This window comes from Acyrthosiphon pisum, chromosome X (genome assembly GCF_005508785.2).
Source record: "Acyrthosiphon pisum isolate AL4f chromosome X, pea_aphid_22Mar2018_4r6ur, whole genome shotgun sequence".
Lineage (NCBI taxonomy): Eukaryota > Metazoa > Arthropoda > Insecta > Hemiptera > Aphididae > Acyrthosiphon > Acyrthosiphon pisum.
Genome location: NC_042493.1, coordinates 128583720 through 128601283, shown reverse-complemented (window position 1 = coordinate 128601283; position 17564 = coordinate 128583720). Strand labels below are relative to the sequence as shown.

The window sequence follows — 17564 nt, the reverse complement described above, 5'->3', positions numbered from 1 at the left end:
TTTGTAAATGCCCCATCCGTATACAACTCTCCAGTATAATATCATATTATAATATAATCTATATCATATAATCTAACTAAAGGTCAAACATAATCACAAGCACCAGCAATATTAATTTTGTTTACCTATCATTTTTATTTCAAATTTGGTATTCCAATGATGTATACTTTTATCTATATTATTGTTTAAACTATTTTCTTTTGATTTCGACATGTAAGTATAGTCGTTAACAAGTAATTATTATTCTAATTTATGTAAAATAAAAGCAAAAATGTTAAACACAGTCATAACTATTTTAGTTGTATACAATTAGTCGTTCAATCACACGGGGAGCTACCACCAAAAAAAAAATAACTTAAAGGGTTCAACATACATTATTATATATTAATATACTTATCTATGTTATGTGTATAATACGTATAGATCTTGTATATGCTGTTGTACATGTTGTATGTATTATATATGACTAAAGAAGAAACAATATAATTTATAAAAAGTGTCCTGTTGCGATATAAACATTCTGTTTTGCAAATGCACCGTACGTATACAACTCTCCGGTTTAATATTATATAATAAAATATATAATTTATAATTTATCTGTTGAACGCGGATTGTATTCACGTATTATAATGTTATATATATAAATGGCTACACATTTATAAAATTATAATATCGATGTGTATGCGGAAAAAGTACATCAACTGTAATAATATGAATAATAGGATAATATAATAAGTCCAATTAATTGTTATATTTTACATAGGTATTTTTTTTTTCCAAAGTATCTAACTGAAAATAATAATTCCAAACACAAAGAACTCGTATATCATGCACACACACACACACACACCTACACACACTAACACCTACGCATCACGATCACGTCGTATTGGTACATCTAGCCTCTGATTATAATATGGGGAATAACATTTAATAATAAAAATGAAGAAAACCGGGCTACAATCGCATCAGCTGCGTTAAGTGTGCGACGTGTATAAATACAATACAGGAAGAGACTTTACCTAATATTATTATTATTATATAGGTCGAAAGAAACAAAACCATAATATGCCCGCTACAGGACACCCAATGAGCTCGGAGCGCAATTTATTCTCATCTGGTCGGTGGTGGTCGTCGTGGTATACAATATACATATTATGTTTTATAATAAAATATATTGACACATGGGCGTGTTGTAGACGTTTTTGTATAAATATATATATATGCAAGGCTGGGCATTAACGAGTTAAAAAGTTAATTTTATATTAACTTTTTAACTTAACTAGTTAATTTTGGCTTTTCATTAACTTAACTGTTAACTTACTAAATTTCTTTTTTAATTAACGTGAAATTAACGAGTTAATTTTTCATTTCAAGAAGTAAGTTAATTTATTTTGTTTTAATTTTATCATATATCACTACTTCAGTATATTTCGTTTTCATGTCAAAAAATATTTACCGTGAATTGTTTAAAGTAAAAAATGTATATAATTCGAATTTTGCTAATATGGAAACACTGTATAAGATATAAACACCATAGTCTAATATTTAGTTTTTGGTTGGAAAAAAATTAAGTATGTTAGCATTGTATAAACAAATTAACTTTTTTTTAACTTAATAAAAAGTTAACAAAAAATGTGTATTAACTTTTAACTTAACTGAGATAACCTATAGTTAAATTAACTTTTAACTTTTTGTTATTGGTGCATATTAACTTAACTTAACTGAGTTAAAAAAAATCATTAACTTGCCCAGCCTTGTATATATGTATATGTAGCCATGTAGGTATATGGGCACGCCGTCATAAATCTGTCCGACACTTTTGTTAGCCTTTGTTGCCCGGTGTCGGTGCGCATTATTACATTATTTCGGAGAATGTGTAGTACAAAAGTATTACACGCCCGTGTGTGTGTGTGTTATTTAGTGATTGAAAATTTCATGAAATTTAAAAAAATGAAATATTTCGTAAAATATTTCATGAAGTATTTCAAAATGTGTGAAATATTTCAATTATCATTATTTTTGTAGTTTTGTCTTATAAAATATTAAATAATTAATCTAAATAAATTAAATACCTCATTAGTCATTGACACACATTTTTTTTCTTAGTTTTAATGTATAATAATATAATATTGTATTTTTTTGCTGTACCTATTATTTGATGTAAAAATGTAAAATAAATAAGGAATAAATAGGTATAGGTATTGTATATGTACCATGTACGTGGTAACTTATATAGTTATGTGTTAAAAACCAGATCAGAGTTTTCTTGATCGAGAATCCTTATGACATGTATTTGTATAATTGTATATAAAAAAAACTTAATAAAAATAAAAATATAAAAATGGAATATAAATTTAAAAAAAAAAACGCTTGGGTATAACGTTTAACATATAATGTGTTATCATGTAATGTAATTATTATGTTATGTTATGAAGATCATTGTTTCTTATTAATGTTAACATGTATTATAGTTATATAAAACAAAAAACATAATAAATATTAAAAAGAAACAGTAAAAGGAAACCAGTACTTAAATATATATTATAAAGATCATAGTTTTCTTGCTAACGATTCACGTGAAATAATATAAATTATAATTGTAATTTATATATAATAAAAATATAAAACAAAAAAATATTTAAAAAATAAAAATGAAATAATTAATAAAAATCCAATATTTCTCATACTTCAAACACTAATGTTATTATAATATAGGAATTTTAAAATGATTTCAAAAAAAAAGTTGCGATTCGGTTCTTACATATACATAATATATAGGATAAAACATTTCGAAACGATGTTATGTTTGCGTATATACTATATCACATGCACAAACAGACTCCCATATTTCGATAGCCATAAATTGTTTTCGTTTTATGTAACTTTAACTATATTTTAAATAAAACGCAACATATTTGATAACTTGAAAGTAACAACTGTACGCGGTGCATAATTTATTTTGAGATGCCAAATAAATATTATTATTGTCATTATTAAAATATAATAAGGAACTGAATTTTATTTGGTTAGATATTACTTTTGCGCGAACCATGCAAACATATCAATTTCGTTATATCAGTAGCTCTAATGTAAAATTTAAGTAATTGAAAAAATAGGTCGTACGACTTTTTTATATTAGTATTACGGAACAACAGAAAGTTGGTTTAATATTTTCCGAAAACGTTTCATTTATGGTATTAGTTAATATTTAATAATTATAATAGTATTGTTAATGACTGTTGAGTCAATACCATTTTCCGTAGACCACTGTGAATAGGTTTATGGTATAAAAGTAATAGCTTAAAATTTAAAATTAATTTAAATAATTTTTTTAAATTTCATTGCATGATAATATGATAAAGTACAATTTATAATTTTTTAAGTCACCACGAATAATGTTTTTGAATTACAATGAAATAACACTAATATCGTTATATTATATTATTTATTTAAATATCTAATGTCATCCGAATTTGAATCTAAAATATCTGTAACTTCTTAAAGGAAAAACGTATGTGGAATCTTCTATTCAATTATGAACCTTAGATATAAAAACAAAAATATGTATGAATTATAATATTTGAAACAGGCAATTTTTAACTAATTTATCTTTGGTTTTTGGAAGCCCGTGTACATTGCACACTCAACTGTAACGGCACCGCTCCACAAGCTGGGCCCACGCAACGGCGATACGGTGAACTGGGTAATGGAAGTTCCCCCAAGTGTCCTCGCCAAAATATAAAACAAGCCATTATACATAGGTATGACAAGATGTAGATGCAAGCTACATAGCTCATTACCGCAATGTTACAATTTCCAACAGTACGGCCACACAGCACCAAGATGCGAGCAGGAGACGCCAACATGCAGGAACTGCGCTGGCGCGCATGACTCCCGAACTTGTAAAGAGGAACAGACGAAATGCGCGAACTGCAAGGGACCGCATAAGGCGTCAAATGGGTCCTGTAAAGCTAAGAGCCAGGCTAGGAGAAACCTGCTCAGGCGCACAGACTTTGGCCAGCAATGACCAAGTCCGTAAGAATAGTCCAGCACAACGTCAACCGTCAAAGGGTGTCCAGCCAACAACTTAAAGACTACTGTGACAGTACGTCCGCCGATGTCGTCCTTGTACAAGAACCCGTCATGGTGAATGGTGCGGTCTACGCCTTTGAAAATTGCAGGCAGGCAGCGAGCAGTGATGACTCGGGTGCGGTTATAGTGATCCTCGACCCCGACTTGCGAGTGATAGAGATGGCTGATCTGTCCAGCCAACATGTCGTGGTGGTGAAGATCTCACAGGGTAGTGATACCCATGCAATCACGGTGGTGTCGGCATATTTTAAATACAACATGCCGACCCACTCACCGCTCTGGCACTGCAATGATACGAACGATCGCGGTAGCCTTACGGTCGAACTAATAGAGGACTTCGATCTTGAAGTCATAAACCAGGTAAGCCATCTAAAAACATATGACTGTGAAGGTATGGGTTCATCAAACATTGATGTTACCCTCGCGACACCGCAAACCGCGAACCTGGTGCGGGGCTGGTCGGTCAAGGATTTAACTGACAGCGACCACAACGTACTAGAATATACCGTAGACCTCAGGACAGACAGGGTGCCGATGGAGGTGTCGCATAGATACAATACTAAACGGGCTGATTGCACCAAGTTCGTTTCACGCCTGAGTGATCGAAGGGCTATGATCGACAGAACCACCATAAACTCGCACGCACAAACATTGATCAGCTTAATACAAAGTGCAGCTGCGGACTCGATGCCGAGAATAAGCACAGCAGGCCGAAGAGCAGGCAAGCAGCCCTGGTGGTCTGCCGAACTAACTACCACTAAAAAGGCTTTGGACCGAATGAGGAGGCTGGGACTCCACAGAACTGACAGACCGGCCTACAGCCAGGCACGTAATGCATATGTCTCCCAAATAAGAACTGCCAAACTCGAAGCGTGGCGTTGTTTTGTAGGCGACATCAACGCCAACACATGGGGAAAAACTTTCAGTTGGGCAAAGAATGGCTCTAAGTCGAAAAAGGTCCCCTCCACCATGACACGCCCGGATGGAGCGATGACAGGAACGATTGACGAGACAGCAGAGGTACTCTTAGGATCCTTCTTCCCGAAAGAAAGGCAAAAAAGAGACCTCTCTAAGAGCGGGCCCCTCGAAGATTACATTGGCACGATAGACTCCGAAAGAGTAAAGGCAGCGATTTGGAGAATGAGTCCTGGAAAGGCACCTGGAGCCGACGGCATTACGGCCGGGTTGCTGAGAAAAGCATGGCCGATCCTCAGGGATGAAATAGTGCAGCTCTTCAGGACGTGTGTCATTGAGGCCACCTTCCCCCAAGCTTGGAAATGTGCAAAATTAGTTGTACTTATAAAGCAGGATAAGAAGGACACCACGAATCCAAAGTCATACAGACCCATAAGCCTGCTGCCTACAATGGCGAAGGCACTCGAAACGCTGATCATTCAGGACTTAGAAGCTGAAACGGAGTTGAACAGCTACAGGCAGCAACATGGCTTTGTCCCCGGTAGGTCGACAATCACAGCCATGAAGTCCCTACACGACTGGGTAAAAGGCAGTAACGCCAGACACGTGTTCGGAGTGTTTCTGGACATCACCGGGGCCTTCGACAACGTCGGCTGGTACCCGCTGCTGTCCAGACTTGACGCACTCGGCGCCTCACTTAGGACAATTAGATTGATTCAGAGCTACCTAGGAAATAGGTCAGCAAGCCTCGTGATTGAGGGCAAACGATACATAAGGACTATAAAACGTGGCTGCCCACAGGGATCCCAGCTGGGCCCAACGCTGTGGAAAGTCGCCATGACAGAAATAAGCAATATACAACTGGGCAACACGGCCAACATTGTGCTGTACGCGGATGACATAGCTCTCATGGTGGCGGCAGCGAGACCCCACACCGCGCACAAAAGAATTGAGCAGCACCTTGACAGCCTCAAAGCGTGGACCAAGACATATGAGCTGGAGTTCTCACCAACCAAAAGCCAAGTACTCAGCCTAAAAGGGGGACTGAAGCCCGGCTACTCAATCGGCTTTGGCTCTGGCGAAAATGACACAAGAATTGTGGCCACAGCGACAGCAAAGTACCTGGGCGTCATTCTGGACCCCAGGGAAAGCTTTTGGGACCACGTGTTATCCCTCAAACACAAATCGGAGGGTATGTACCGAAGACTACGTCAGATGACGTCGGCCAATTGGGGCATGGGCCGAACGGCAGCAAAAATCATCTATGAAGCGGTATTCCTCCCGCGAATCACGTATGCTGCCGAAATCTGGGCAGAAGGAGGGTGCTCCCTAAAGAAGTGTATCACAGCCCTTGGAAGTATACAAAGGGCACCACTTAAAGCAATTACAAGCTGTTACAACACTACGTCCACCAACTGCCTCTCGGTTGTGGCGGGTGTGCTTCCGCTCGACCTCGAGGTCAGGAGGGTGGCGCAAAAATGTAGGCAACGAGCAAGAGAGATATCCCACGAGGAATATAACCAAGCACTTAGCGCTCTAATGGAAGAATGGCAAACAAGATACGATGCAGTTGATAAGGGTGAATGGACCAAGTTCATGATCCCGGACGTGCCTAGACGGTGTACACTGCCACTGGAGTTAGACCATTATACGACCCAGTTCTTGACCGGACATGGGGACTTCCGCAGCAAGCTCTACAGCTTTAGGCTCCAAAACAACCCCAACTGCGCCTGCGGAAATGGGGCAGAGACGGTCAGGTACGTACTCATGTCATGCGCAAGGACGCGAGGGTTCCGCGAAGAGCTCATAGCCACATTGTCAGAAGATGTAAGGTACTATTATATAATTAAATGCAATTAAACGGTCATAGTGTATTGAATACATTTATATAATATATGATAATAATTATACAAGTCAAATTACATTTTTAGTATTTAACATTTATAGTTTAATAAGGTAAATAGATTTTACAGTGTCAAGAACTACTTGCACCTATTCTTTATTACAAGTATATAATAATGGAAAAACAATTAGATTTTCATCAGAGGGGAAAACACAAATTTTTTTTTTTAATATCTTTAATATTAAATGAAATTAATTTATCATTTAATTTATTAACAACATAAATATTTAAATATGTTGACTCAATTGGTTTTTTAAAGAAGGGTAAAGGATTTATAAATTGTTTACATATTATAATAGCTTAATTTTCATTGCCAACTTGAATAATGTTAAAAACTTTAACTATATTGTTATCTTTTGTTAAAACATAAGAATCTGCTTCAAGTATAGGTATAGGTTATGTCGTAATGTCGAATCATAAAAATAATAATAATATACGTACCGCCAATATCTTTTTTGCGACCACCGCTCTCCGTTCAACTTTCCCACAAAATTTAAAATCCTTAATAAAAAATAGACAAGTAAATAAAATAAACCCACTGCACTACTGATAATGATAGTTCATTCGTTCTTGGCTCTCAGCACCACGCACGGACGAATATAGAACTATCGTTTCCAGTATATTCTATATTTTCTGTCGTAGTCGGCCGTTGTCGCACGGGAACGGGCCGTATACGAAAACAAAATAGGTAAGTACCTACCTATATGAATGTGATAATTTTATATAATAGGTAACCTACGCTTTCTATAATACGTTTTACGAATATACGAATGCCAATTGCCAAGGTCATCAGCTAAAACATTCGTCGGACGTCGATCACAACTAAATTATTGATATAATAAATACGCTATTATATTATATTAAAAGACGTATAGTATAATATTATACAACAGTAAATCACAGAGTATAATTCTGTCTACTCTGCACGACACTGCGACAGTGTGATACCAAGTTGTTATTATTGTAGAAATCATTTTATTGAGGGATCTTTAGTGAGGGATCACTTATACACGCAGTATACAATAAAACAATTTTTCGTCTCTTATTATATAATACTTCTATATTATTTATTAATATTATATATAATAGTAATTTCCGTACTATAAACAAAAATAGTCAATACCTACTAGTTTTACAAATCAAAATTATAATACTACATTATTACATATATTATCATATATAATACACTATACACAAATACAAATATAATGCTGTACGCTCATACAAATTGACATCATCACACCTATATTTTGTATTGAAGTAATGATTTATCAATATTCCCAACTTTTCTGTGTAGGTACTTCCAACCTACACACAGTGAAGTAGTCAGAGCCCAGAGGGGGGTTTTGGGTGTTTAAAAATAGTTATTGTAGCTAAATCATATATTATACTGTCAATATATATATAGGTGTGTAAAATAGCCTGGGCCCCTGACTTATATGTATATAAAATGCCCTATTTCAATGGACAATGTGGACAATTATATAATTTAGTACTTTAGTACTTTACATAATGACCAAAACACAGTGGGAAATTACAATTAAAAAGATATAAAACAGTTTTTTTTCTCAATAATTTTCAATTCAATACACATGTATGTATAATTCAGGTACAATTAAAATCATATTTTATTATAATTATTTTAGTTTTATAATAACATAAAAATCCTATGTTCAGAATAATATTATTATTTCTGTTATGATGTCATATTATTAATATTTTCATGATATTAACTTCGAAAATAATTATTCGAAATTTTATTAATATTTTTTTGATATTATTATTTTTGTAATGAAGATATGATGATAATTGGATATTATCATTAAGAAAATGCTATCTGCGTGTTTTATGGTTCTTTAGTTGATGTTTCTACGAAGAATGTTTGTTGAGTCCAGCGCACCTGAGTTAACAATGCTCTGGCCAACTTTTATGTGTTTCCGAAATGTCTGGATCACATTGAACCACGTGATCATCATTTTCCTCGTTGTGTGGTAACACAAATCGATCAACTACAGCATTATCAACATTAGTTTTACTTTTTTTTTTGTGCTTCTTGTGTGGTAAAAAAAAACTATCAAGAGGGCCACATTTCAAATTTTAACTCATTTTAACAACAAGAAAATCACAAATATAAAAACGATCTAGATTGAAATATTTTATAGTAAATTTATTAGTAATGTTCTCAGTTCTCATACTACAAAAAATAAAACAAATCGGAGTAACGGCTGTTTTACATATCACTGACGCACAATGACTAACGACTATGTGTAAAATTCGGAAAACATCGATTACATTTTACATAATATTATGTATTACGGTGTTATTTTTGATTATTATCGTCCTACTCGTGTAGTAGAATAAAAGACCGACGAGGCGACGACGCAGACGACGACAATTTAGAGAAATAACACCATAAGGCGATAACGATTATTGCGAAATTAATTTTTCTGTAATATATATTATTTTTACATTTTCTGTCGAGTGTTGGTAATAATATAATATAATGTTATAGCAATATAATATGGTTTGCTTGAGAGTATACGTAGTATAATCATGATAATTTAGAAAATGTTTGAGAGTATACGGCGTATATGTAGTATACCCTATGGGAACACTACTGTTTGTAATTACATAATTCAAATTATGTACTTATAAATCGATGTTTTACAATCACCAAAAACAAATGCGCTTTTCTATAAATTCACAGCCCTATTAATAATGATACTGAAATAATTGAACTCAAAATTAATCATAAACATGAAAAACTTGAAACGCCTATTCTAAATAGACAAAAAATGAGTAATATTTTAAAAAGAAAAGCTATAGATAATGTGTGTGATAGACCATGTAAATTAATTCACAATGAGCCACGCAAGGAAGAGGTGGAAACACTAACTTCTTACGACGTTTCTTGTATTCGTGATAATATGTATCAAGCTCGATCTCATATTTTACAAAATTTACCAAAATCCATTTTAGATGTACATTGAAAATCTACAAATCATATCAAACCGAGGGGAAAATATGACATTTTTTAATGATGGTTAAAATAATATTATTGGATTTTCCTGTTCTACGAATTTAGAAGTATTGGCTAAATCAGATACCTATTTGGTTCATTTATGGCACATTTAAGAGTGCTCCGAAATTTTTTTTACCAATTGTTCACAATAGACACTGTTAAAAATGAACAGTTTTATTTATTTATTATTATTATTTATATTATTGCCAAATAAAAGACAAGAATAATATTTCGTAGCTTTCGAACATATAAAAAAATATTTTGTTGATTTAAATATAACATTAAATGTTAAACGTATTCTCGTGGATTTTGAAATAGAAATTCATTCTGCTATCACTAATGTGTGGCCAACAATAGAAATTAAAGGCTGTGGCTTCCATCTCGGTCAGAGTTGGTGGCGTAAAATTCAAGAACTCGGTTTGTCCGCTGAATACAAGGATTCCTCCGGGATAAGAAAATTTTTAAAGCACCTTTTTGGTTTGCCATTTCTCAGTCCAATGAAGTAGAAAATGCATTTGTGTTTGATTTAATGTCTTGTAATGTTTCAAGTAATTCCGAAGTTCTAAAATTTTCTACTTATTTAATGGATAACTATGTCATGAATTGTAATGAATTGTATTGAACATATATGGGCAGAATCATCAAATTTAATTCGATGTTCTATTCAAGCCATCCCAATATATTTCAATTCATTGAAGTGATAAAGAATTTGCAATGTGATGTTTACATTAAAATTAGAAGCAATGGACAATTATTAAAGACGACACTTGAAAAACATTTATTTCTTAGTCAAAAAATAAATGCATATAATAATGGTCAAATTTCACGATTCGAATTTATAAAAACTGTGTCGTTTAAATTTTTGCCTTATGTGTAATATTATTAAAATAATTTATACTTTTTTAATTATTTGTATTTTATACTTTTTATTTGTATTAATTAGACGAAACAACATTAATTATTATTGTAGGTTAGATTAACTTTTTTACTATATTAAATTACGAATATTTATACGAAATTACGAACATTATAATTTTAGCCTGGAGGTATTCTCATTTTTCATGTAAACTATAGTGCATATAATATACCTTTAATATTGAAATATTATATTATAATGTTTTGTATAGTTTTTCCTAATGTGTAATATTATTAAAATAATTTGTACTTTTTTAATTATTTGTATTTTATACTTTTTATTTATATTAATTAGACGAAACAACATTAATTATTATTGTAAGTTAGCAGTTAGCTTAACTTTTTAGTTAAAATGATTTGATCTGAAAAAAAACACAGGGACGCAATTCGTGTAACCTCAAAAAATCTGAGGGACGCAACTCGTGTAACCTAAAAAAAAACTTGGGGACACAATTCGATTGCAGCCGACGACCATAGGCCGAAATAAAGAACACACGCTTGACCACGTCGGCCCGTTGGCTGCACTGTTTATCTCAATGGCGTTTGTTTGTTTAATGACCATTCATGATTGGCTTCAAACACATTTGCTGTTCAAAATGTACGGTGCATTTTTTTACGTTTCTGACTTGCGCTTACGGCGATGTTCTAAATAGTAAATAAAAATAATAATTTCCCAGTCAGTTAGCCGTACGCCAGACACGCACACGCAGAACACTTTTACAACTACCTAAACCACCGCCCAGACCTAGGACGCAACAATGTCAATCACGCCGTTTAAGAGAAGAGTCTGTTATTTTTACAACAGTAAGTATCGTTTAAATCGTTGTTAAATCGGTTGTATGTTCTCGACTGTCGCCGTTCAATGCTTCCGACGCTCCAGCGACGACTAAGACATCCCTTGTTTCGGTGTCTGGTTAGCTGCAGTTAAAAAGTGTTTACCGGCTCTGTCGATTGTCTCCACACAACCCGCACACTATAAGAAAACCTTAGTAATTATGCCCAGTCTGATGGGGTTTACTTTTTTTTTAAATTCTGTCCTGTACTTCTGGATGACATATTTGTCTAATAATGATTGTCTCTGATATTGTAATCAAGCAAACCATGCTAATCAAAACTACCTACTACATTTTTATAGTAAGTTTTGAACCCATTAGTTTTAATTTTCATGGTTATCTTAAATATTTGTATGCACACACAGAATAAATGCACATACCAAGATGTACAAGACATTTTTGAAGTTGTCTTATATATGTTATTTTGTTTTAGTCAAAATCTTCAATTTACTCCATTCTTTACGTACCTACCTATCTGTAAAAATCTTAGGTAATTATAATCTGAAGTATAAAAGTATAAAGAATCGAATAAACTGTAGTTAATAATAATTGTTGAAGACTTTAATTACTCTATATAAAGATTATAAGTAATTACATACCTATAATTTGGTTGATTATACAATTAAATATAGCCATACTTACTATACACGAAAATTAGGTATGTGATATTAAATAAAAATTCTGAAATTTAATTTGGGTATATATACCTACGTCCTACCTACACATTTGGTTAAAAACTAAACTTTCTTTGTATATAATATATTATAATACTTATAAATTATAACAAATTAATATTGCATTATACTAAGCAAATTTGGTAAAATATATATTTTAAAACTTTTATCACCATATAAATAAATAAAACCATAAAACTTAAATTACCATATAAATAAATAAAAAATATTTAAAATGATACAATAAAAATAAGGGATTAAAGCCATTACAGAAATTTTCAGTTTTCAACCGGTCATATCGTTAGAAGTAACATTATTACGTGTTCTATATTCATTATTACAGGTTACCGATTAAGCGATAACCGCTTCAAAAAAATGTTGATTACCGGTAACTAATTCAATATCGGTTTTCTAAAAACAATTTTAGTATACCTATGTATTATGATTTAAAAATAGTTTTAAGAATTTAATATCAATTACTATAGTAGCTACAAACTCATCATTATTTAAGTAGCTAAAATTAACCAAACATATTATATCTCACACAGCACATACATATTTATTCAATATTTAATAAATATTTAAAAAAAAATTTGATATACTAAATAAATTTTTAGATTCCATCGATCATAAGTTTATAAATATTAATTCATTTATAATAAACATTCATTGAACCCTTTTGCATCTCACAATTAATATTTAAAATGTGCATTAAATAAATATTTATTACTAACATTTATTTAAAATTAACAATTTAAAATTTAACTAATGTTTAATTTCTATTTTTTATAGTTTTTAAAATATTAAAAAAATAATAATAAATATTGTTTGAACCCTTTTTTAATAAACAATTAAAGTTGAAATTATATATTAAATAAATATTGGATAGGTACCAACATTTTATAAATATTTAATTTTCATTAGTAAAAATATTAAAATATACTATGAAAAGGTATTTATGTAATAAGGTTATGAAACACAAAAAAATTTAAGTAATAAAACTATAGTATAAAATATATTATAAAAGAGTAAAAATATTACAATTTTTTTTTTAAATAATAATTATATATTAAATAATAAACTAGTATGAAATAGGTATATTATCAATAGGTAGGTACATATAATATGTTATATCCTGATAATAAATTGTATATACATAAAAAAATATTCCTTTATATAAAATATATATAAATTATAATAAAGTAAAAATATTACAATTTAAAAAAAAAATTATAATAAAATAATAAACTGTTGTTTAAAATATATTATCAAGGTAGGTATATAACTAGCTGATAATAAATTGTATACATAAAAAAAATAATGAGTCCTTTATTATTTTAGCATCTAATCGTTCAAGATTAAATGGTGCTTGTGCAAGAATGTATTTAATTATTTCTTTGATTTCAATTTGTGATACAAATTTGAATTTTTTATGTTGTTTAAGAGGATCTAAAATAAAAGTAAGTAATGAATAAATATAATTATAAATATAATAAAAAATACATTGAAGATTGGAATGGATAATTCATTAGTTATCAATTTATCATTAAGAATATTGATTATAGTTATAATGGAAAAAAATTCAAGGTGTAAAAAAATTTGTAAAAATATAATATAACATAAAAAAGTTCCTTGATATTTACTTTTAAACCATCTTACCAAAAATTACAGAGCGTATGGCCAAAGTTGAAAATTTCTTTTTTCCCTTTTTGCCAGTAAACGAATAGTTTTTAAGTAGTTCATTGTTAAACAGTTTGTATACCATTCTTTTTACCATAGCTTTTACATGTTTTCCACCAATGTAGGATAATTTATTGACCTAAGTATAGGAAATACATATTAAGTTAATTATACAATATTAGTTTAAAATAACTTTAAATATTATTACCAAATTTGATTGGAATATATTATCTCCAAAAATGTATCTTCAAATATATTAAGATCTATTTAATTATTCAATGGTATAGCACTATCAGCCATATCATCCAACAAGCTAAATGGCTTACTGTTATTATCATTATGAACATTACTATCTGATTGTGTTTATAAAATGTCTAATCTTTGTTCCAATTCAATTTGATTATTAACAACACAACTTCGTTCATGTTTAATAAATATTATTGTATGAAGAACTCCTTTTTGAAAGTTGTACACTTACAAATGTACCTAACCAAAATAATAATATCATTAATGAATTAAAATATAAAAATGTATTTTAAAAATTTTAAGACCATTACAAATATTATTAAAAGTAAATATTATAGCAAATATAACTAAATGCCTATTTCAAGTCAGACAAATAATAAACTATATTATCTGTTAATTATTTATTGCTATTTTATATAAAAAAAAACTATGTATTATTTATTAATATGTAAAACACGAAGGAACAATTAATTTTGTATATAAACATAAAGAGTAGAGATCTGTATTAAAGTTTTTGTACCTATGGTTACTTTTTATTGATGGAATACTTTTTCTATCAATTTCAAAAAGTTTTTTAATGTAATTTACTATTGTACATTTTTACAGGTGACATAGAAAACTTTTATTATGGACAAGGTCATCCTATGAAAATACATAGGATTCGAATGACTCATAATTTGCTTTTAAATTACGGTTTATACCAAAAAATGAGAATATATGTAAGTCAAGTTAGATATATTGTAGTATTAATGACATTTTTCAATTTATTAATTTACTAATAAAATCAATGTTTATAATTTAGAAACATCAAAAAGCAACTGCAGAAGAAATGACCCAATTTCATAGTGATGAGTATATACGCTTCTTACAATGTATTCTTCCAGATAATATGAAAAAATATAATAAAGAAATGCAAAAATGTAAGTATACTGTCACTTTTACTCAAATGCATCTGTAAATAATGATTAAAAAATAAACTAAATTGGTTGTTTCTTTTTTTATATAGTCAATTTAGGTGATGACTGTCCAGTTTTTGATGGTTTATACGAATTTAGCCAGCTATCTGCGGGCGGTTCAGTAGCAGCAGCTATACAGTTAAATAGGCATTCTACAGATATTTGTATAAATTGGGCAGGCGGTCTCCATCACGCAAAAAAATCTGAAGCCAGTGGATTTTGTTATGTTAATGACATCGTACTTGCTATATTAGAATTGCTTAAATACCATCAACGAGTATTGTACATCGATATTGATGTTCATCACGGTGATGGCGTTGAAGAAGCATTTTACATTACTGATAGAGTTATGACAGTTTCATTCCACAAATATGGCAATTATTTCCCTGGTACTGGCGAACTTACAGTAAGTTGATGAATAGTAAAATAATTAACCTGTCAGTGGTTGCACAATGTTAGCATTTGTTTTAACATTTAATGAATTAGTTTTTATGTGGTTTCTGGTAAATAATATATTTGATATCAATGTTGAAAAATGAAATGTTTTCATTATTTTAGGACATTGGAGCTGGAAAAGGAAAATACTATGCAGTTAACATTCCCTTAGGAGATGGAATGGATGATGATAGTTATGAATCAATATTCGTTCCAATAATTACTAAAGTAATGGAGACTTTCCAGCCTAGTGCAATTGTATTACAATGTGGAGCAGATTCACTTACAGGAGATAGACTTGGATGTTTTAATTTAACTATTAAAGGTATGGAAGTTTTTTATTTAATACATTTATAAATTTAAAATTTAAAAACTAAATTAACATTTTTAGGTCATGGTAAATGTGTTGAATTTGTGAAACTTTATGGTGTACCTATTCTTATGGTTGGTGGAGGCGGTTATACTACCCAAAATGTATCTCGATGTTGGACATATGAGACGGCTGTGGCCTTAGGAGTTGAAATTTCTAACGAATTGCCGTATAATGACTATTTTAAATACTTTCTACCAGATTCCAAACTCCATATTAGTCCTTCAAAAATGAAAAATACAAATAGCACTAAATATTTAGAAAAAATTAAAAACCGAATCTTCGAAAACTTACGAATGCTACCTCATGCCCCAGGAGTTCAAGTCCAAGGTAAATTTTATCATACTCACAATTTTAATTAAATAGTATATTTTTTTATACGAATATTTGAGTTTTGAATGATCTATTTACTATTTAATTCTTAATTTTATTATTAGCTATTCCTGAAGACGGTATACATAGTGAGTCTGAAGATGAAGATAATGTTAACCCAGATGAACGGAATCCTCAGTCCATTACAGACAAACAAATTACACCTGACAATGAGTTTAGCGATAGTGAAGATGAAGGAATGGCTCCCCGAGTAGGGGATGGAGGCCGAAAAGATAACAGGTATAGCCACTGTTTTATTTTTCCTATTATAATATTCCATGTAGGTATATAAAAATGTTTTTGTTTTAGATCTTATAAAACGGTTGCACCTGCTAGAAAACAAGTAGATGAACCCGAATTTAATATTCTAAAAGGTAATTATTTTTTCTTATATTACTCACAACACAATAAAAAATGTGGTATCAAACTGCAGTGAAAAAATGCCAATCTTAAAATTGTCATTGTATACCTCAGTCATTTTAAATCTAAATGTAGAACTAATGTGGCATTTTAAATTTGAATTCCATGAAAAAAAAATTCTGCGTTAAAGAATGTACACCCTAGTTTTCAGCCAGAAATAAATTTTCTTACAGAATATTTTATTTAATGTTCCAAGACAAGATCTTGTATGAAGGTTGCTAAGTGTTCATAAATGACAGCTACATTTTCCCTTTAAATAATACCTCTATAGTTCTTTGTAATTTGCCTAATTAATGTCCATTATTTGTTTAGAATTTAGTATAATGCACATGAACATTGTGAGCTATTTTCTATAATACTTATGTGATGATGTTTTATTTTATTTTTTACGCATATAATAATTAATTTAATAGAATAATATTACTAAAAGTGGCGTAAAAAATTATGTTCATCAAATTCAATTATTTCAATTTTTTTAAATTTCAATTGGTTGGATGGGTAGGTTCTGTGAGTTTCTAATATAGTTATGTTCTCTTATGTTGTTTTACTAAATTATGTTGCAATGGTGTATACAACTTTCAAGTATAGACATTATTGTAATTACTATTTAGGGCGAGTTTCCCTAAGTGCATAAATTTTTTTCATAAAATGGTAGGTTCAATTGTGTTAGATGTTTATAATATCACTTAATACTTGAATATATTGTATTAATTAATATCTTAAATATT

General features: G+C 30.7%; 1 protein-coding gene across 2 annotated transcripts; it reads left to right on the top strand.

Annotated features, from left to right (window-relative positions):
• Positions 1-9775: 9775 nt before the first annotated feature.
• LOC100165220 (histone deacetylase Rpd3-like) lies at positions 9776-16723 on the top strand. 2 transcript variants are annotated; one of them, XM_029485797.1, is made up of 8 exons: positions 9776-9795; positions 11635-11654; positions 14890-15002; positions 15086-15203; positions 15290-15645; positions 15798-15999; positions 16066-16374; positions 16482-16723. In XM_029485797.1, the coding sequence occupies exons 1-8, from the start codon at positions 9776-9778 to the stop codon at positions 16706-16708; spliced, it is 1365 nt and encodes a 454-aa protein (XP_029341657.1). In that variant the 3' UTR covers positions 16709-16723. The 2 variants fall into 2 exon arrangements, with proteins under 2 accessions (XP_029341657.1, XP_029341656.1); XM_029485796.1 differs by lacking the exon at positions 9776-9795 and having other exon boundaries at positions 11562-11654.
• Positions 16724-17564: the final 841 nt, after the last annotated feature.